Raw genomic sequence first — 22,585 nt, 5'->3', positions numbered from 1 at the left:
TTCTAAGTGTTCTATCTGCAACGTTTGGAATATTGCATCCTATAGAATAATTATTTAATTTTTTGCTTGAATCTGTCATTTATTGTGTACAGTTAGATTTTTTTTGCTCAGTTTATCTGGTTTGAATGGATGTACCAGGAGTAAATGTTGCCCTATAATTGTTCTCTTTGACATGCCATACAAACTAGATCACTGGTGCCCATTTGTGCTAAGTGAAGGCTTCTATAGACATCGTAAAGATTTGGTTTCTCTGAAGAGGAAACTTTGGCAACCACTGAACTTTGTGTTTTGTCAGTTAATTTACATTCACTTTTGGTAGCTAAATTCAACAGCGTCTTTGTTTTAATATTGTGCTTTACAGTTGCTATTACAACTGTTTCAGGTGGTGTGAGTTATCAGGAAAATGATATCCTCTTAGTTTTAACAGGTCACGTTTATCAAAACGCTTGCATGTTAAGTTACTTTTTCAAAAGAAGTGTCACATGTACACCCTTTTCATTACCAACCAATGACTTCAGAAACACAGCCTTCATGTTTCTTCAATTAGATCACATTGGGGGCATAGAGTAATTCTTGGGGGTTGTTAATGGAGGGTTGTTAATGGAGGCCATTTAGCCATTTGACATGTCAGCTTTGAAATGGTGATGGGTATGTAGTAAAAAGAATACAGTGACAAGCCCCAGGGTTGATGTGCTTAATTTGCGTAGTTGCTCACATCATGTAAAGTGAAAGACTGGTTGTCAGGGGATGGTAATCTATTCCAAATGATTGAACATAAAATATCTATCCAGAAATCTTTTTATTTGTATTATTATAATTCAGGGGTTTGGTTTACCTAAGGATATGTGGAGGTTAGAATGTAGTTCTCCTTGGTCACTTTTACTACTGCATCTGTGGATTGTGGAGATTTTTTAACGGTGCATTTTACGATGTGTACGGTCAATGATTTCTATGTTGATTGCTATACATTTTATAAAGGTTTATGTTGGCCTTTTATTCAATAAAATATTGGATGGATTTACAAAACATTCTGTCGCATTTGTTTGTAATTGCCGAATAGTTATACTGTACTCTGTCATAAGATCACACGTACCCTGATCAAATGGGGGGTACGATTACCCCTAGGCCGGTGTATGCAGAGGTACAACGGGGTACTTGAAAGTGCAAAATTAAAAAATAGTAGAGTTAATAATGAAAATATTGGTATTGGTACAAACATGGGTATAGGAGGTACTTCAAATCAGGAATAGGGGTACTGAAGCCAATAAGATTGAGAACCACTTATCTATAAACGAGTAAGTTCTTTGCTATAAATAACCATAGATATATATATATCTATGTAAATAACCATAGATATATATAAAGATTGAATTCCAAATTCTAGACAATGACCCGGAAGCTATCACCGACTGTATTTCCGGTTTTCTCAGGTCTGATGTAAAAGTGATGAAAGTCTAACCAGAGAGAACTGTTAGCGTATTGAAGAGTAGAATTTCTTCTAAAAAACAAGAATATGCCTGGACCTGACAAGGAAACAGACCTCACGGAGCGAATAGAGGCGTTTCTGGCCGATTTGAAGCGTGGAGGTAGTGGAATGGGACCTCTCCGTGGCTCAGGGGAAACTGCCCGAGAAACAACAGCCTTGCTCCGCAGAATAACAGCACAGGCACGATGGAACAGTGCAGGTATACTACTTGTTAGATAGCTGGCGCTGTTAAATAGACATATTCTAGCTGTTTAAGTAAGTAAATGATTACAGTTTGTAATAGACTGATTAGTTCTGTACACATGTTCTCCATTTGACAGCTGTCAACCGTGGATGATGGTGTCAAATTTTAGTAGTAGCTCTAGCCTACTGACTTATTGTGCAGTTAGTTAGCAAGGGAGCTAGTGAACCAGGCTAGCTATTGTGCCAGATTAGCTAGTTGGCTAGTTGTGCTAATGTTAACTCCCTGTGCCATTGTTGAGTAGCTACTGGTTCGACTTGTTTGCTTATGCGTAGGGCGACGGAATTGTAGTATTTGAGGTTTACTTTACATACGACGCCAAATGCGCATCATTCGAGTGAAATGCATTGTATTCAACAACACGTTAAATATATTGTCTTTAACATGTTGTCATAGGCGATCTGATGGAAATTCTTCGCAAGGAGGGGAGGAGGATGACAGCCGCCCAGCCATCAGAGACAACAGTTGGCAACATGGTCAGACGGGTGTTGAAAATCATCAGGGAAGAGTATGCCAGGTCAGAATACACTATGTCCACCAAGAAGTCAGGTCATCACACTAAGTTTAGTTTTTCTAATTTCTGCTTGCCATATGAATCAATACAGTGCATAGAGTCACAGTAAGCAGGACCCCAAGTCTCTATGGCAACACAAGTAATTTACAAGGGGGGATGAGAAAAAGGTTTGAGAAGCACTGATTTAGGTAGTCCTTTATCTGATCTCTCTCTCATGCCTCCCCACCACCAGATCTCGAGGCAGCAGTGAGGAAGCTGACCAGCAAGAGTCACTTCACAAGCTGCTCACATCAGGAGGGCTAAGTGAGGAGAACTTTAGGCAGCAGTTCCCCCCCCTGAAATCTAACGTCATTGAGGCCATCAACGAACTGCTCACAGAGCTTGGTAAGAACAACCTTTAGTGACTGCTATAGGGAATAGATGCTGTCAGACAGCAAGTCTGTTCATGGGTTTCTGACTGAAGCTTGAGACAATAAACCATGTGGAGGTATGTAATTACATATCACCTGTCTCTGCCTTTCTCGACAATTACCTCTCAGACTCCTCATAGGCCTGAGAAGATGTAACTGAAATGGAGACGTTATCTAAACAAAACAGCGCCTTTGGCAAACTGCCCTCTCCCTTGTTGGAGTGTTCAGAGCCAGCCACACATGATCATCAACTTACAGTGTGACATTTTTCCAGAGGGCACCACAGACAACATCGCCATGCAGGCCCTGGAGCACATCCACTCCAACGAGGTCATCATGACCATCGGCCGCTCGCGCACCGTGGAGGCCTTCCTCAAAGACGCCGCACGCAAACGCAAATTCCATGTCATCGTGGCAGAGTGCGCCCCCTTCTGCCAGGTACTGTCATATATCTTAACCACCTCTAAGGTATCAATAAGGGCATGATATACCACAAAGTACATCAAAGTACAAATAACTGTTTCTCTTAATGACATCACGTGAATCAAAACTTGTTTCCATTCTATTTGTTGTTAGTAAACAGAGCCATGTTATCTCTCTTTGTCTGACCAGGGTCATGAAATGGCTACTAGTCTCTCAAAAGCTGGCATTGAAACAACTGTCATAGCAGATGCAGCCATATTTGCTGTCATTTCCCGTGTCAATAAGGTACATTTATATAATATAACAATTATAAAAAATGTATGACAATTTAGATAACCTAAGGTTGTTGAATGTGTGAAGATGACCCCATGAAGACTTGCTTCTTTGAAGATGGTGAACAATTGGGAATCTTCCAGAACTAGCAGTAGATTAATTGTAATCACTGACTATTTCTCTCTCTCTCTCCAGGTCATCATTGGCACACAGACGGTTCTAGCTAACGGAGGGCTGAGAGCGGTCAATGGAACCCATACGTTGGCGCTAGCTGCCAAGCACCACTCCACCCCGCTCATCGTCTGTGCCCCCATGTTCAAGCTCTCCCCACAGGTAGACCCAGCATTGAGCACTCACATAGGACCCAGCCACCGAAAAAAATTACTTCACTGCTTCATTGAGGGGATTTAATCATTTCTGGGTGTGATGGTGATGATAACGTGTGCATTCTTTACCCTCAGTTTCCAAATGAAGAGGACACATTCTACAAGTTTGTCTCCCCACATGAAGTGCTTCCGTTCACGGAAGGTATGACGGAGCACAGAGACGCCCTATTTATTCATTTATTGCCAAAAAGTCTATAAGAAATAACCTAACTGACATGGCAGTAGCTGGAGCTGTGGTTTCACATCAGTATTGATCAACATGAAGTTGAACTCTCAAGACTGTCTGTTTATTTTTTTTTGCAACTTCTCTTTCTCACCTCATACATTTTCAGCTCCTCACTCCTTATCCTCGTCAACCCAAGCTGTGACCAGTAATATTTTGGTGTCTAACTTTATTTCTGTTTTCTGGATTTCCTTTGCCCCCTTCCAGGTGAGATACTGTCTAAGGTGAACGTGCACTGTCCCGTATTTGACTACGTTCCACCGGAGCTCATCACACTGTTCATCTCCAACATTGGTGGCAACGCCCCCTCCTACATCTACCGTCTCATGAGTGAACTGTACCACCCTGAAGACCATGAACTCTAATCAGTGTTTATAAATAACTATAATAAAAAAAGGTTGATGCAAACTTATGTTCTGGTTCTTTACTGAAGGATGGTCATTTGTTTGTGTATCAAACTAAATTACGATTCATTTTGAAGTTGGACGTTTTCATCAGTACAGGCTAACGTACAGTGTACTGTAGGTGTGTTTTCCTTAATTTGTATATTCTGGTCACACAATGGTGCAAAGGATTGGGTTTTTTTTGTTTTCAAAAGAGACGTGGCTATTATAGATCATTACAGAAACTGCATCAGTCTGACATTGGATTGTGGCTTCGGCATCATATTGTGAACGGCTGAAATAAATTGAAAGACTGCAATCTCATACACGGTGTAATCGAGAACACTGCCCCCTACTGTGTATTATAAGGAAGTATAAATGAAACACGAGAAATTACAGCAGTTGACCGGAAGGAGGCAGTCGGTTGTACAGCTTTTGGCGTGGGAGATCACCTATTTGTCGACCCCCTCCCTCAAAATAGTAAGATTTGCTGCCAATATGAACAACGTTTAGTTTGTAAAAACACAAAAGGAGACCGAGTCCCGCTATATTGCTCAGGCTGCACTACAGCGTCTATTCACAGGCGCGATCCCACTACTGAGCGGCACGGGGGCTTTGGCCTGCTCCGTTTCCGACCTGGGCCGGTGCACCCCTCCTTAGACGACCTGGTGGTCCCGGGCTCCCCCAGGAGCACCATATCGATACCGAACTTAGCGCGGACACCCGATCGGCATAGTGCACTGCAGCTCAGAACTCCTGAGCTCAAACGATCCGCCAGCCTCAGCCTCCCAGTAGCTTGGATTACAGGCGCACGCCACTGCACCCGGCGAGTATGTAGGAGGTTTTTAGGTCTTTTGAGTCTTTGAAAGAGATTGCGCAATCGGCAACACATTGTGCTCTGCACTGCTCTCTTGTGGTGACGTGGATTTACAATTCACGGTTGCGAGAGAGGGTGCACCTTTCACTGCAACATGAAATGTTGATTCATATTCTATTTCAAATACTAGTCATAATTATGTCAATATTATGGTCGTGACCGGAGTTAAATGGTTCATTCCATGAAAAGGGGAGATTTTGTGTTCCACTTCCAGATTTTTTAATCACTTTCTTCATAGCTCGCATAGTCTTCCTACTGTTAGGATAAATATTTGTTTCACCAAAATGTATCTATAGTAAAAACGATTTATTATGAGTGTTGGACCGTCTGTAGGCCTAACAGTAGTGAATAGATCAATTGTAATTGCAGCCTAATTCTCCTCCATATAATATAATTTGTTATATGCTTTAACTGGTGAAGTTTTGAAACGGGGCTGATTTTTCCTGAAGTCAATTTTGCTTCCTCAAAAAACACTCGGAAGTGTCAACGCGTTACGCACCAACAATAAATTTCCCCATTGGGACGAATAAAGGTATATCTTATATTATTTTGATACATTCCTATTACTGTTCACTCGGACTTCAGAGAAAGCTGAAGATGAGTCTGTCCAAAACCACTGTAAAGGACTACAGACCGTTCTGCTTGCTCACATGATAGACGGCAGCATCACTTGAAGATGGAAGATGATTAACTTTTCACTCTACAACCTGCCTGTTGTCGGAGACGCCGACGCTGAGGTCAAGAAACTAATCCGAGAAGTTGCGCACATAGAACACCTCGGCCATCATTACGGAAGATGGACGATTAATTGTCAAATCTCATAAACCTGCCCGTTGTCACAGACCACGATGAATGAGGTCCCCTGAGGCCAAGGGCTCATTGAGATGGTTCAAAAGCTGTTTCAAGTAGCTGAAGGAGAATGCTGCTGCTACTGAGAATGTGAAGGTAGAGGATGTTATGTCTCCCTTTTACTGCTATAATTGTTTGTTAATGGTGGTAATCTACCTAATTTCCTCTCTCATTCTCCAAGTTGTGTATTTCCAGGACTAGGTGCATTTCTTCTGGTGATGCTTCCCATATTACTTCAAACTCGAAGTATGGATATTACATTTAGTCAATTAGCAGACACTTATCCAGAGCGACTTACAGTAAGTACAGGGACATTGTCCCCGAGGCAAGTAGGGTGAAGTGCCTTGCCCAAGGACACCGGACACAATGTCATTTTGGCACAGCCGGGATATATTTTTGCACACCCCAACCCGGCCATACCCAGGCCATACCCACAGAAAGCTGGGGCTTCAATTCTCTGGAGGAGCCATATAAAACTAGCACCAACTTTTAATTTACTATTGAACCTGAAGCAAATTCAAGTGTTCAGGTCCAACTCCATATACATGTTAACTATAGTCCTATGTACACGTTAACCTTATAGTTCTAGGTTGGTTTGGATGTCCAGTTGCGTCAGGAGAAACCGAGACTCAACGCTATATTTTACATCATGTTTTCCCTCCAATTACTACCACGCAATGATCATCGACCCAAAATAAGACATGAAAAATATTCACAATCAAAACACAGACATGTTGATATGGGGTTCTTTTTCTTTTACTCACCCTCCCCCCCCCAGTAAAAAAAAAAAAAAAAGTACAGCCACGTACAAAAACCAGTTACAGTACCTGTTAAGTTCTATTAAAAGTAAGTTTCACAAATAAAATAAAAATGAATTTAAAGGTGAAATTAAACAACAGATTTGATAGTGTGGTAAATCTAGGAGAAGAAAACAAAGCTGAAACGTTTCTTCCACAGCAGAAGCAGCACATCTGGGCCGGTAAGGATCTCAACTACAAAAAGGGACAAACAAAACACTGGAGTTAATTTACAATACAACCACAGACCTGCAGTCCAATAGTCATATTATATACATTATATTTCACTGTATCGATTAGTAAATGACACTATACCTGCATAGTCTCAGGGCTCTTCATGTGTGTATGTGTATTGTGTTTGTAGAGTGTGTGTTCCTTCCTACCTGCTCTGAGTTTTTGTCCATTTGAGGGCGTGTCTGGGAGGTACAGAGGTGGAGGGGTGGTAGAAGGTACATCCGGTACGCCTGCACTGGGCTGCAAACCTGCAAGGCTGCATAAAAAGACAGTGTTAACATCCAGTCTGTTCCTGCTGTGGTCTCCACTTTTCCACTCAGAAAAACAGTGGCAGCTGCACTACCGCTTAAAGCAGTAGTAACAATACTTCTGGATGTATAGATACTATGATAATCTACAAAATGCATCTCAAGTCAAGGCCTCAAAGAATGGTGCTCCAGAATCACAGATTTAAAGATGAGCGTCAACGTATATGGCGGTCCTGTGTACTACCTTGGGGTGGTAGAAGGGGCAGTCCACCTTCTTACACTCTGGGAAGAAGCGGCACACACTAGCACTCTGCGTCTGTGGAGCTGGAGTATAGACTGAAGGGGAGACAGGAACAGGGCCTCAAAAGCTACACATCTCAAATGGCTACAGTGTTTCCTTTAGGATATATTTTTTTTAAAGCAGTGGGGGCAGGTCTGTCCGTACGACTTACAGTTCTCAAGGACGCACACACGCAATCTCAACTGCGGTGTGAAACGCGTATCCGCGCTATTCTCCGACATGCACTCTAACAATTTCTGATACCGTGGCGGCAGGAAACACTGTGCTATCATGTCCTTATGCCCATTCAAACATCCACAATCCTCCCCAACCCATTCAATTACTGAAACTCATGCTGATACAGGGATTTATTTACTGGTAATACTGGCTGCTGTGTGGGTGTGTCCTCCTACCTGGTCTGGGAGGGGGGGCGGGGCCTCTGCGGCTCACGTGAGTGAAGGGGCAGTCTGGCTTGGTGCACTTAGCATCGTATTTACAGTTGGGGTGGACAAACAGACATTTCTCTCCGAACTTGCAGTTGGGGAATGTCCTTCCATGAGACAAGAATGAAGACATAGGAGATTAAAACAAGAGCAAACCTGCATGCCATGTACTTATAGCCGGAATAATCATCAACTTCACCATTCTGGACAAGCAAAATTATAAAATTATGTTAAATAATGAAGGGGTGTGCAGCAAAAGCAATATTCAATCCTTGCATATTCAATCCCATCTCCAGGATGTTTCACCTGGGCCGTCTGTATTCACAGAGTACTTACTTGCACTGTGTGGTAGGATGGTGGTATAAACAGTCGTCTGCACTCTTACACACGGGCCAGAACTTGCAGCGTTCTAGAACCTTCTGTCGTTTGACAGGGACAGCCTCGTCTTCCCCCATCTCCATCTCTTCCTCTAGAAACGGGGGGATGAGATGGAGGACATGCTTAGGAAGGCACATAATACACCATGTGCAGTACCATCTGGGGCAACCACATCTCAACCTACCCCCAGTGTCCTGAAAGAGCCTTACCGTCAGCAAAGAGGGCTCCATGCTGGAGTCTCTGGTGGATGCTCAGTTTTGGCTCACGGTTCAAATGGATGGCTGCCTCGGCTACGGCGGTCTTAGCCACTCTGGCACCGTCATCCGTCTCCATGTCGCAGTCGGCGAGGTTCCCAAGTGGGCTTGGGATGCCGTCCAGCGTCACGATGAACTTGGGACTAGCGGAGCCCAGCAAAGAACCCTTCTCCTTACTAAGGAGACAGAGTGGGAACAAAACCCTTCAACTCGGAAGAGCCACAACACTCACACCAGAGGCTGAGTTTAGGTCTACAAGAAGCCCAACACTGACAAGCTAACTATTGTGAGGGCCTGGTAAAAGGGCGAGATTGAAAGAGGCGAACACTATGTTGTGTGTGTACCTGGCCTGCACCATGCGCGGTGTAGCAGGTGTGATTTCCTCCTTATTCAGAAGACCCAGCCTGCTCCTCACAGAGACGGGCTCCTCCGCCAGGACAGGCCTGCTCATGATGAAGGAGCGCGTGTCCAGGGCCTTGCTCTCTTGCTCCTGGGCTGCCTCTGCCACTGAAGCACAAAACGCTAAAAAATCCATCCTCTCTTCTATAGCACAATACTGGGCCGTTACTTCACAAGCTCTACAGTTTGAGAACTCCTGATCCAGACTCCAGTCGCTTGGGTAGTGCAGGTTCCACCTACCTAAGTCAGAGGGCAGCGTTGTGGCGTTCTCCTCCGGCAGGTCCAACTGGAGACGGGACGCCAGCGATCTCGACTGAACTGGAAGGGAGAGGACATTGTCTCAAGATCAATATACCTTTTGTAATTAGCAACTGCATTACATGACATTATAACTAGTCAACCAAATACACCCAGAATTCTAATGTCCGGGGTGGTATGTGACCCACCAGCGTGCCTAGGGGGCTGGAGCCCGGTGGGGGTGTAGGTCTGGGGCCGAGGAGCCAGGCTGTGAAGGTGTTCCTGGACCAGCTGGATGGCGGCACTCATCTCGTTGCTGACCATACGGGTCCGGGGAGCCACAGGCACTGTCTGCTTCTGGTGGACTGGAGGGAGGAGGAGGGCAACAGGAAGAACGTCACAGCTCAGCCAAGAGCTTGTGTTTCTCCACTGCTCCTCTGAAGGTCTGAAGATGGATCAGTATGACCCTCCGTGATCACCAGTCAGTGTCACTGGGTCAAAGTTATCCAAACCGTTCCAATGGGGTGTCCAGAGCCTCTTAAACCCCTCTAGTCATGCCCTATCACACACACTATCAATCAGCTAGCATGGGAAGCACATGTACCTGTTTGGTAAGCTGTTGTCTTGGAGATGGAATCCTGCGCCTCAGAGATGGCTTTGAGGAGCAGGTTCTTATTGGCCTGTTTGGCTGGTGGCAGGGAGGGTCTGGAGGAACACATACGACACGTTCATACCCCAAGCTAATACTGCTAAAGGCTTGAGCATCAGAATATGAAGCCATCATTTCAAAGACAACCTTTAAAAAATTAAAAAGATGACACTATTCTCTGACATTTATATAGGTGGAGCCACTTTGAGACCCGTGGTTCTTTTTAAAGCCCTAAATGCAGCGCTGAACGGTCCCACAGACAGCACCACCGCTCACCTGCGTTCTGGTTTCCTAGGCAGGGAGACCCGGCTGGACATGCTCCGGGCCCCATATCCTTCATCCTCCTCATCGTCGTCATCTTCTTCATCCTGGTCGTCACTATCCTGAGCCTCGTCTGCAGCCCTGCTCACCCGGACCACGGAACTGGCTACTGGCGCCTTGCGTTTTCGTGACGCCTCCTCCTGCTGCTGCTGCGAAACAGAACAGGATTCGGTCAAACACAGGAAGGTACTAGAAGCTAGGGTTACTGTGGTGATGACTTTGATTATCAAGGTGTACATTCATAATTCTAAGGAGTTTTACAAGGGTGTTATGGTAAAATATATATATATCCACAATTCACTAGCAAACCCTTGGATATTCAAAGCAGTTGTTAGTCCCCAAAGATTATTTTAAGCTGCAGTTGCTGTTCAACATACCCTACTACTGCTGGCCCCATTTCTGGAGGTCCTGTTGCTTCTTCGGTCCTGCAAGGCTCCTTCCTGGTGCCTGCTGTGTGAGGACCCCTCAAAAGACCTGTAGGTGTCCGCAGACCTGCCGGAGTAGGACCTGCCGGGCGGGGGTCTGTAGACCTGCGCCGTGGCACGGCTGGAGTTTCCGCGCGTGCGACCACCTGGGACGCCTACCTCCACCACGTCTGTGGCAATGAGGTCATCGTCCAGTTCAGGCTTGATGTCGATGACTGCTTCAGAGGACGGCGGCTCCATCATGGGCTTCACAGTGGACGTCAGGCGGGAGGACATTCGCTCTGCTGCGGCAGCCCTTCAGAGAAACGACCATGTGTGACGTTAACCCACGGTCGTTCATAGAGGTGGCGGTAGGTTGGGGGTCAAATATCCTACTCCATCCAGATTTACATGTATATGTAATTACTTTATGTTTCTAAGACAAAAGCCAGAGCCACGATAACATGTTTAGCTAGTATGACAGACACACCAGATGCATGGTCACTGGAAATCCCCATCTGTTCAATGGCAGTTCCCCTACATAGCTTTAATGTACATATTTTTTTAAGTTTACATTCCTATTCTTCGTAGTCTATTTGAAAAGAGACATTGATAGGATGAGTTTTTAGCTTGGCACCTGTTGAGCCAAGGTTATATTTAATTTTGCTGATGTTACATAATGCCTCCGGCATGAAAAGGACAATGTCTCACATGGCCTGTACTCCAACTGCTAATTACTCAACAATAAACTGATCCAAAATGTGAATCTTCTAGACCTTATGATGACCTGCAGACACTCACCTTGCATGGTGGTCATGGGCAGAGCTTGACACACGGGTCTCTGCCCTGTCAGAGCGTGTGCTGGACACAGCAAGGGCCTTCGACCCCTCCCCCTTCCTGACTTCACTCCCCAAATCATGACTCTCAGCAGCAGGAACACCACTATCAAAGAGCTGGGGTCTTGAGGTTGCTGGCTCTACAAAAAGATAAAACATCACGATATCAGCTACAATGCCATCACAATCAGATGCATTTTTTAATGTTTTTTTACAATCAATAACCGCTTTGGCAGTGGGATAGTATTTGGGGGGACTTACCCACTGCAACAGACCTTAGCTTCTCAAGGACACCATGCAACCTGCAATGACAACCAAACCCAAGCAACTCTATTGACATATTACCGCGAGGCGAATACATTACTCATAGAGGAACACTCAAGTCACGTCATATAGAAGAAAATCTGCTAGTTACCAGACAGTAAACTTGATAGTGTTGTTCCCAAGAAAGAGAGAGAGGTCGTCTGCCATTTGTTGGGAAGTCTTCTTGTTCGCCACCATAACCATTATGTAGTCAGGAAGTTCCTCGTCTGAACAAAACAAAAAAAGGTTAGGGTAGCTCAATTTAACTTATCTGTCAGTTTCATTCATATTAGTAGGGGTCATATTTTAAAGCTGGCTTCAAAGCACTACTCTCCATACTTACCCACATACGCTCCAAGTTCCTGAAGCTTGCCCTTGATGGCTGCCTTAAATATGGCATAAAAAAAAGAGAAGAGACTTTAGATCACTCGTTGGTTTCAGTTGTATGTATGCATTATCAGCAGCATTTCCAATCCAGACTGAGCTACAAGCACACACTGTACTGCTATGTAGCATGACACATTTTCTACAAAATTTTTCTCCTGCGTAGCTGGCTGCCCCCACCAATTGCTCCCAAACAAATAACTTCATGAGCTAGTTAGAAATGCATAGAACAGGTTGGGATCTAAATATTTGCTAGCTAAATAGTTCATACAAAAGCTGTCAATAAGGCTAGCATATCACAACCACTAGACTAGATTAGACTACAGTGAGACAAATAGGCTAACTATGCTAACAGTAGCAGTAGCAAGCTAGCTACCACACACGACTACTACGAGCTACCACACACGACTATTAAATTACGTCTTACCCTAATTTTCTTGCTTATTTCTGTCCCAATCTCCATATTTTCAATCTGTGACAAACAACCGATGTGTTTTTATTAGCTTGCTAGATGCAACAGCGTACCTAAAACTGAGTAGCTCGAAAAATGCTACAGCAGTACTATGTTCTTGCTAGCTAGATAGTTAACACAAACCGACACAAACACACCATCAACCGAAATGCAGTATGGGGCACATGGCGATGACGTCGAGTTGACTGACCAAGCCATAGACTGTAGAAAATGAACCACACGTTATGGTATCCTTAAACTTGATTGTTAACATTATGGTTCTGATCAGGTAAATTTAATGTTCATAAAGCCACATTTTCAAACTCTATCCGTGCTTTACAGTATTTCTAATAGACTTTAATCTCTTGATAGTATCTCTTAATCGAAATAAGAAAGCCTTAAAATGTTATATACTATTCAATATTATAAGGAACTGTTTTCAAATATGTCTCTGCTCTAATTTATATATATCTTTTATATTTTTGACTGTCTTAATTGGTATTACTGTTTTTGTATTATTGTATTTGTAAACGGTATCTGTACTATGCTTCTGTATTTGTGACCTGATTGTTCATTATAATACAAAAAATAATAATAAAAAAAACACGTTATGGGAAAATGTGGCCTTTATTGTTAATCTTTGTTTGGTTATGGGTAAATACCATATTCATAAACAATTTAATTCACAGCAGATATCTCTAAAATTCCTCTTTATTAACAAATAGACTTAGGAGACAGATGTTGACGAAGTCCTCTTAAAACACTTTGTCATAATTATTTCATATTTTTCAACATTTTCATTACATCACACCAGTTTCTTTAGCCTTTTTGTACTAGTCAATATCCATTTCAACTAATGTTGTAGTTTATTACTATGTAACCACCCCGAACCAAACCCACATCGCTCCTCTGAGGTTTACTGTGTTTTCCCTCCAAGATGGCTTCCTGTTTTGCAGCCGTTCAATGCCAACCAACAATGAGGGGAAGGATCTCGCTCCCCGTCTAGACGAGCGTCTAACACACATTCTCGCTCGAGAGGGCCGTCTGCTTGAGGTGATTAAGGACATTTGCAGTGTCTCAATGGTGTTTCTCATCTTACACATACAAGGATGATCTCTACACAGAAACTGTGTACATTATTTTTTATTATCCCTTTCTGAAACTGTATTAAAAAGAATTCTTCAGGTGTCTCCACAGATCTGCTATGTTGTTCGAAGTCTGGGCTTTGGCTTGGCACTGGATCTCCTCCTGGCTGTTGTCATGCCGACAGCTGGACCATCACCCCAGTCTGAGGTTTATGTGCACTTTGAAGCAGGTCTTCTTTAAAGATCTGTTTGTATTGGCTGTGGTTATCCATTCCCTCAGTCCTGACGAGTATTTCTGCCCCTGTCATTGGGATGGATCCCCATCACCATGATCCTTTGTAGGAGTGGTACTAGCCAGGTGATGAGCGATATCTGGTTCCCAAGATGGAACAGTTTTGAGTGGTGTACAAATGTTAGGCCAGTAAATTAAAGTTTAGACATGATAATATTATTTCTTATGTGTTCAGTAATTATCTCATATGCCTTTCACTCAGGTGTGCATTTAGTCTGTCCACTGTGGTGGAAAAATTCAAGTGGCACTGTGCAGATCTGAACAGTCAAGATGGCGGTTTCAATAAAATGTATTTAGTTTGTACAAATTAAGAATTAAAACAAAGGAACTTACTTTTTACCGCTTAAAGAAACATATTGTAACTATGTCAAAAACTGCCATTACATTACTCAATCAAGGCGTGCTTGATTGAGTGCCACTACAATGTTTCTTCATGGTTTCAGTTTTTTTAGTCTCTTGTTTGTTAGCTCAACTGTATGAAACTAAGTTGTTTGTCTGAAATAAACCGAACTAAACTAGTCTCTTAAGCCTAATGAGTGTGACCGTTGGGTTCTTTCTAACTGATGCCCTACTCGTACAGGTAAGTTTTGCTGGGCGGCCCGATCTAGGAAGAGTCTTGGTGGTTCCAAATGCCTTCCATTTCACAATGACAGCCCTCACTGTGCTTTTATATTCCTCTCAAGTTTCTGGGGCACTGTGGAGAGGGAAACGGGGATGCAGTTAGTGACTAACTTTGGTTTCTACAGTTCTCCTCTCTCTAGAGGGTGGTCAGTATGGCCCCTCTTGCTAACCTCAAAATGTCAATTTCAGATCACTCCATTTAGGATATACTGACAGGAGGATAGGAAGAAACGTACATTTTTGGCAGCCCCTTTTCTTTGTAACAGAGCCCATAGACTTTAAGGTGGTTTTGACATTCAGCTTTCTTTTGGCCCGTTTGGTTGGTGGCAGGGAGGGTCTGGAATAACATGGAATACTCTTAGTGCAGTTACTGCATCAGTTATTATTTACTTTACTGTTCCGGTACATGCCTTCATGTGTTCTGTCAGTATTCTGCAAGTTTACTAACATAACTCAATCACATCGAGACCAGTGGTTCTTTTTCCGAGAGAGAACTATAGAATCAAACATAGCGACAGACAGTACCAGACAGTAGCACTGCTCTCTTGCATTCTGGTTTCCTAGGCAGGGAGACCGGACTGGAGACTCTCCTGGACTCGGAGTCTTTATCCTTCTCATCGTCAACTTGCTCATTCAGGATGTTGCTGTCCTGAGCCTCATCAGTAGCCTTGTTCACTTGGACAACAGAGCTTGCCGAATGCTTGGGTTTCCGCGACGATGTCTCCTCCTGTAGTGTGGCAACAAAACAGAAATTGGGGTTTATGGTATTACATTGAATAATAATGGTAATAACAACAATAATACATGCATAGTATAAAATTAAGACAATAACATTAGTCATTTTAGTAAGTCAACATTTGTGATTTGAATAAAAATCCAATACTTCAATACAAGTGCACTGGGGGACTGATATACCTAGAATTTGGCATCAAAGTTTCAAAATGTAGTATCCAACCATGACATGACTCAACAGCTTTATTACTACAACAACAAACCACAAGATGGTAGCAAAGACCAATATTTCATCAGTTCTGAAGCCTGCTGGTTGAGAGGCCGACAGCGTGTCTGGAATGGAGCAACGGAGTCAAAAGTACTTAGTCCCTCGTTAATTGTAGTGGAAACTTAGTAACCGGAGAGTTCTATTGAATATGTATAATCCAGCCCAGTGGGGTCAGGATCTGCCAAGCAAACTTGTTCCCTGATGCTGTAAAACAACAGGATGACATCATTGCTAATCAAGACTGTGAGCAGGTAAAGCAGGTGTGTTAATAGGCTGGGCTGCACCAAAAGCCCGTACCCCCTGTTCATGTCTTGAGAGATGAAATGTCTGATTTCTGAGATTCAACTGGTCATGCTCAGAAGTCAACAGGGGTGCACATCAGGGACGATTCTAGGATCTGACCTTTAGGGGGGCTTAGCCCACAATGAGAATGTGACTTGTGTTCTTAATCTGGGCCATGAAATTAACTACCTACTTCTTCTACTTTGGATTTACTGGCAGATTACCAACGTTAAAGGTGCATGGCGTCACAGGATATTAAACCTGTTTAAAGCCCTTTGAACCTGTAATTGTTTGTCATCTGCCACTTACAGACACGTTTGCAAACTCTTACGTTACAGCACTAAAACTTAATTAAGATATTATATAAGATAATACATTTTTTTAGGGGTGCTGAGATGAAATTTAGGTGCGCTTGAGCACCCCTAAAAAGAGTCTAAAATCGCCACTGGTGCACATCCCCCCTAAACCCACATCACTCCTCTGAGGTTTACTGTGTTTTCCCTCCAAAATGGTTTCCTGTTTTGCAGCCGTTCAATGCCAACCAACAATGAGGGGAAAGGATCTCGCTCCCCGTCTAGACCAGCGTCTAACACACACTCTCGCTCTCCTTTTCTATTGATGTGTCCCCTGCGTTGAAACACTGCCAATGTCTTGGCTGTTTGTAGGACTGAGATTGATGATTGAAAAGAACCTCCTACCTTTGTAAATGTAGTATCCACTGATCTCTGCTCATTGAAGACACACGGCAGATGCTGCGCTGCTCTAGTCACATTGTATTATAGAAAGTGACCTTCAGATGCTCAGCTCAGCCTTTTGGAACTGACTTCTTTTGAGTTTTTTTCTGGAAACAGTAAAGCAGGGCTCTCAAGTCTCATGTATCCACTGTGAAACTCAAGCAACACCTTGTATTTCTTACGCATTTCAACCATTAAACAAGTATACTCCCTTTTCAACAAGTAAAAGGGAGTATGTTTGGTTTCTCTTACATCCCTGTATCACGACTACACTACTGACTGGAGACAGCTTTATAGGTCTCACTCGTCATCAACCTACTTTTGCAATATCTACTTAGTGTTAAGTGGGGATTTCAGACTTTAGTGCACCTCCCTCTGAGTACACAACATAAACAGGGTCTATTAACTTGAACTTTTAACCTTGACTTCTCCCTGTGAAGTTGTCTAATCTGAACCTGGATTCAGGTACAGTATGTATCATTCTGGACCTCCCTGTCAATGAGGCACATTTGCAACCACTTCTAACCTTTATGCTGAAATTTATGTTTGATGTGAACAACCTCCAGCAGATGTATAATGTTGATAGGTATAGTGTTGAAGTGGTTATGGTGCTAGAAACTCCACCACGTCAGTGGATAAAATGTAACCTGTGTGTGTACACACACACACACACCGACACATGCATACACATTACCACACACAAAAACGCACATGCACATTGTCATCAGTCAACCCTTAGGCCTCTGTAGGCGACTGTGGTTTCTTTACTTCCTGTTGGTTTGAAGACTTGTCACATACACACACAGACACACACAATGTCTACCAAACCTGAGCCTCTTGCTCCTGGATCAGCTGATGCACCTCCGAGAATTCTATCACTTCTCGTGGAGCTGCAACAATAGTGCTTCCTGCAGCCACCTCGTCTTGGGCTTGATCCAACAGCAGTCTATGTTCCTGTACCCTTTGGAACTCATCACCTGTCAACGAAGGTTGTCCTCCGGTCCCGAGTCTCCTTTCACCAGCGCTGAACCTCTCCATCCGGCCTAGAGGCGGTGTAAGAGGAGACTCAGGAGAGGGAGATGGAGAGAGGGGGAGACAGAGCAGACAAAAGGAGCTTACAGAGAGATGCGTTAGGAGTTAATTCACTGCACCTGTTCCGGCTGTATTCTGTAACCTGACACAGGCTTCACTGGCTAATATGACACCTGTGTGTGTGTCTGTGTGTGTGTTAGTGTATCCAAATGAGTGTCTCGGTCTGTCTGTGTGTGTTTGTGCATGTAGGTGGCTGTGTGTGTGTATGAGTATGTGTGTTTGTGTGCGATTTGCCGTAAGACTGCTGCAGGTGTCTTACAGTGACTACACTGTTCCTCCTAGAAACACTAAGTGTCCCTCTTTAACTGGTCTGAAGTAGCAGAGCCTGATCTGCATACATAACAGGGAAACATAGGAACTGGGCAAACTCAAACAAAACCACCTGCTGATGTATCAGGAAATTTAACTGGGCCAAAGTTTAGCTATCAATCACCAATGCCAAAGGCCTCAGTTAGGCTGTCGAGTTGTAACAATCTATGTCCTACCTACATAAATAAAAGAAACACCTTCATATTTGTTACAGATATTGCAATACAACAAAACCTGCACTATGAGAAAAGTATAGAGGCCTCTGACGCATTAGGGGGAAACAGGGAGAAGTTGACTCAGGACAGTGTTCATACAGTGTTCGATCTTCAACTCCCACATATTCCTCCTGTGGTAAGACTCTGCAGCACCAACCTAGCCAGGAGATGATGGACCTTAGATTTACAGCTGGCTCTTCCACTGTTGCCAACGCTGCCCCCCCACCCCATCTTACCCCCACTAGGAGGCCTCACGTGCTGGGTTACAGACTGAGTCACGGTGACTCACTGTGTGGAAGCTGGATCCCTGCCTTGTGCTTGTCAATATGATGTAGTGTTGTTATCTAGCAGATAATTATAGGAGCTGAAGAAAAATGAGTGAGGGAGATGACTGGGATCTGAAACGTCTCCGTTCTAGGATTTTAACTAGCTTTGACTGCAGCTGATAGTTTTACTTAATGTCTGTTGGTATTATAGAGTTTCTTTCTGTCCTGTGTATATTAAGTGTGTGTGTGTTCTGTTCTGTGTTAATAAAGAGTACTTTATTAAAAGTTAGAATATTAAACAATAAATATTGTACTACTGCTTGGACCTAGATCGTAATCGTGATTCATTAATACAACAGAAAAAGCGTGTTAAATAGCTGAACAGCAAGCACATTGTGTCGCTGGACTGAGAGGCAGAGCTCCTCCTGCAAGGTGGTTATGACCCGTGTGTTTGTGGCATGGCAATGCTTTATCTCTGTCAAACATCTGACTCGGCTGTGCTTGCAGCTTCCCATTGAGCTATGCTGGAACGATGCCAATAAAGTAACTGGGGCCAGGGTTAACCACACCACTGTAATCCTGAAACTATAACCCAGACCTAAATTCTGGTCATGATGACGTCAATGATGCATGGTTTATCGTAAAGGATTTCAATACTGCGAATGACTATAAAAGCAATAAGACTTCTGTGGTTTTCTGAGTTTTTGTGTGTCTGTCTCTTTGCCATCACTTGCTGCTGAAGCCAGTTATGTGGTAAGTTTATCAGTCAACCTAGCTGTTGCCCTTCCTTATCTCCTCCTCCGTATTGTCGACTACACGCGTACTCAAAGGTACACACATACAGATGCACACTCATGCACACACACACACACACACAAACACCAGCATAAACAAGCGCACACATGCATGCACATAAATGGTACACACGCACACGTGCACACACACACAAAGGTGCACACACAGATTCACACTCATGCATGCATACTCACATAGACAGACAGTGGCATTCAGAACAAATGAATTTTTCACCTGCAAATGATAAATGATGGGATACATGATGCATTTATCAATCATACACATGATGGTATATCGGATGTCCAATGATAGGAAGACTGCCACCCAGTCAACAACCTTTCATGATGGTGTGAATCTGTCTGTCAGAATGAACCAGTTTGTGAATGACAGGCTTGGTTTGTAGCCATTCAGAGGTTTCCAACACAAACCACAACTCAAAGGTCTAGTCTTGGCATGCCATACTGAGTCATGTGGAGCCGTCTCAGTTGATTGCATGTGCAGCTGTTTGGCTTCAGTGTTTTTCCCTCCATCCATTTGAATAGAGAACATACAGTTTATACAGACTCTTTTGTTTGCAGATAGTTACCATACCTGAAAGAGGCCTTTTAACCAGAGTGGAGATTCTCCAGACATCTGTTGGTCCTCCTGACAACCACTGCGAGGTTTGGTCCCTAAAGAGCTTCAGAGTCTGATGAAAACACATGTTCTCCAGAAAACCTGCTCTTACGCATGCCACCATGTCAAGCAACAGCCCAAGACACGTTCGACCTTTCAAAGCTTGCAGAAACAGCCTGTTTTCGGAACGGATGGTCTCAGGTTGACGTTCGGGCTATTTTCTTGGACGTGTGGAGCTGATTTGTGCATACAGCCTACTCTCCTCATCCTCACCCATTGGTGTGTTTGCTTACAGATACGACTCCTTGGTCTGCCTGATTAGAAAACCACAGGATTGTTTGAGCAGCTAAGCAGTTTTTAATGGGAGCGCGAGACAGATACTACATCAGAAGGGTCTAGATGAGACCTGGGGAAGGAGGGCACTGATCATGTTGGGGAAGCATGCTGTGTGTAATTACAGTAATAACAGGATGCTGAGCTGAGCTTATCATCAGGACAGAGGGAAAGAAAATGTGCGATGAGATGTCCTCCGGAGATACTCTACGTGCTGTGTGGATAATACTGATCTAGCCGCCGGGTGTTGAGATACAATATTCATTTGCAAACATTATAATTAGTGCCATGCTGTGTTTGTGAATATATTAAGATGTCGAACTGGAAATGATTCAAGGGTTAAGATAATCAGCTTTTTACCCAGACAATAGACATTTTGAAACCTCTTCTCTCTTCCTGGGTAAACATCACGTGGCCTGGTGGGAATGTCTCACACCACCTCCTTGTGCAGCTTGCGGTTTTCTCGATTGACAGCAGGTTACCCTCCTTCATAATTGAGGGTGTGTGAGAGTGTGTGTTTGGTTGATATTGCTGTAGGGGGACTTATAACGTGACATCCTGTCAGCAGGAGAACAGCCTATTGTGTTGTATGCCAACCCCCCCCCCCCCCCCCCACACACACACACACACACATAAACACACATTAACACACGCAGGTGCACACAATGCAGATGGCAACACAACGAAAGCACATGAACATGGAGATGTGAGTCCGATCATCACTCTTGACAATTGACAATGCTTAACTGTTGGGGGCTTAACGTTGTCAGCCTTGTGTGCTTTGTTTTGTAGGTGATGTATGTATGAATGCATGCATGCATGTATCTGTCTGTCTGTCTGTCTGTCTGTCTGAAAGGTGAAGGTGAAGGTGCTTGACATCTATCTATCTAAGGCATCTATCTATCTAAAAATAAAGGATACCTAAAGTGCTCAACGCCAGCAGGTTACTACCCTCAGGACAGACATCCCCCATCTCCATGGAGACCTACGACTCATCTAACAGAAGTCTGGTGAGCTTTACGTAAACTGTCATGATGGGTTCAGAGGGTAATATGTGTGTCTGTGGTATGTCTGGCCTGTGGGCTTTAGACTGGTCTGGGATCAGACAGAGTTCAGAGACTCCAATGGTCAGCTCAACAATGGTCCACTCAGTGTGTGTCTGTGTGTGTGGGGAGAAGGGTAATTATGGGTTTGGCTGCCATGTTTGAACCTTGACCTTGCCCCGTCAACACATCTGTCAACATAACCATTAATGAGTCAACCCGCTCCTGCTATCAGCACCTCTGAACCCCGCCATCTCACTTTCTCTGGTCAAGGGTTGGACAAAGGTAAGAATATATTCTTTTATTATCAAACTTTCTGTCAAACAAAGTTATCAAACCACTTAATTATATATTATTAATTGTCCAAGAAGTATTTAGTTTATTTACTATTAATACATTAATTACATTAATTAACCAGACAAACAAATTTTTACTCAAATAATGCATATCCTATAGATTTGACACCAACCACGTTTGAGTTAATGCCTCTGTATATCTTTACTGTAATATCACCAGCAACCTGCACCACTTCCTGAGTAGGGTTACAGTGAGATCACAGGGGTTGGATGGCAGGCATTAGTGAGGTTGGGCGGGGTTGGATGGTAGATATCGACAGTACGTGAGGTAAGTAGTGTGGGGAGATGGAGGGGATAACCACCTCCTCAATTTCTCTGGACTCCACAGTCTTGGATTCAACCCTATCTCTCAGCACCACTCTGACCCCCTGGCCCCTCCTGACCAGTGGGTATCATTGTCCCTCCAGCAATGTGGATGTGGGCCAGGCTAAGGTCCCCAGATGAATGACCATGTTGACCACTCTCACGTGAAGAAAGCAGGTGAGGTGACACTTGAGGAGAGGACGTTGGGTTAAGGGTTTGTTGACAGCCTCAAATGTGGAAAATTGGAATGACCACCTCGATCATAATTCTGATGCGAAACAAATCAAACGAACATTAGAATACATGATTCCTTTTATAAACCAGTCGACTTCAGAAACCTAAATCTGCTCACTACCGATCCACCATGTCCGTATTAACTGTTCTTCCAGATCAAAATTGGTCGTAATTTCAATAGAATTGTTCTGCTTCTGTTGTGAATCCTTAATGAGGGCTTGGAAAGAGTGAGAGAGAGACCCTCACCATGTGCATGGGGCTTCTCTAATCATGTTACTGGTGTCTTACAGAAATACAGCCTTCTCAAGCACTACCCTCAGGCACCCC

The 22,585-nt window shown here is 43.7% G+C and overlaps 2 protein-coding genes across 3 annotated transcripts; one reads left to right on the top strand and one right to left on the bottom strand.

Annotated features, from left to right (window-relative positions):
• Positions 1 to 1,435: 1,435 nt before the first annotated feature.
• On the top strand, positions 1,436 to 4,368 carry eif2b2 (eukaryotic translation initiation factor 2B, subunit 2 beta). The gene is made up of 8 exons (XM_067241947.1): positions 1,436 to 1,685; positions 2,124 to 2,244; positions 2,474 to 2,625; positions 2,926 to 3,089; positions 3,264 to 3,359; positions 3,543 to 3,680; positions 3,809 to 3,875; positions 4,164 to 4,368. The coding sequence occupies exons 1-8, from the start codon at positions 1,514 to 1,516 to the stop codon at positions 4,319 to 4,321; spliced, it is 1,068 nt and encodes a 355-aa protein (XP_067098048.1). The 5' UTR covers positions 1,436 to 1,513; the 3' UTR covers positions 4,322 to 4,368.
• A 2,437-nt stretch (positions 4,369 to 6,805) lies between these two features.
• zc3h14 (zinc finger CCCH-type containing 14) lies at positions 6,806 to 12,835 on the bottom strand. Of its 2 annotated transcripts, none has more exons than XM_067241340.1 (17): positions 12,660 to 12,835; positions 12,192 to 12,234; positions 11,961 to 12,075; positions 11,807 to 11,847; positions 11,511 to 11,685; positions 10,683 to 11,025; positions 10,261 to 10,454; positions 9,940 to 10,040; positions 9,545 to 9,700; positions 9,339 to 9,416; positions 9,044 to 9,206; positions 8,655 to 8,875; positions 8,404 to 8,536; positions 8,038 to 8,174; positions 7,589 to 7,680; positions 7,246 to 7,352; positions 6,806 to 7,057 (listed from the first exon to the last, which is right to left on the bottom strand). In XM_067241340.1, the coding sequence occupies exons 1-17, from the start codon at positions 12,693 to 12,695 to the stop codon at positions 7,054 to 7,056; spliced, it is 2,139 nt and encodes a 712-aa protein (XP_067097441.1). In that variant the 5' UTR covers positions 12,696 to 12,835; the 3' UTR covers positions 6,806 to 7,053. The 2 variants fall into 2 exon arrangements, with proteins under 2 accessions (XP_067097441.1, XP_067097443.1); XM_067241342.1 differs by having other exon boundaries at positions 10,261 to 10,451.
• Positions 12,836 to 22,585: the final 9,750 nt, after the last annotated feature.

This window comes from Osmerus mordax, chromosome 8, assembly GCF_038355195.1.
Source record: "Osmerus mordax isolate fOsmMor3 chromosome 8, fOsmMor3.pri, whole genome shotgun sequence".
In the NCBI taxonomy this organism is placed as follows: domain Eukaryota; kingdom Metazoa; phylum Chordata; class Actinopteri; order Osmeriformes; family Osmeridae; genus Osmerus; species Osmerus mordax.
The sequence above is the reverse complement of the archived record's forward strand: the minus strand, read 5'-3'. Positions and strand labels throughout refer to the sequence as shown.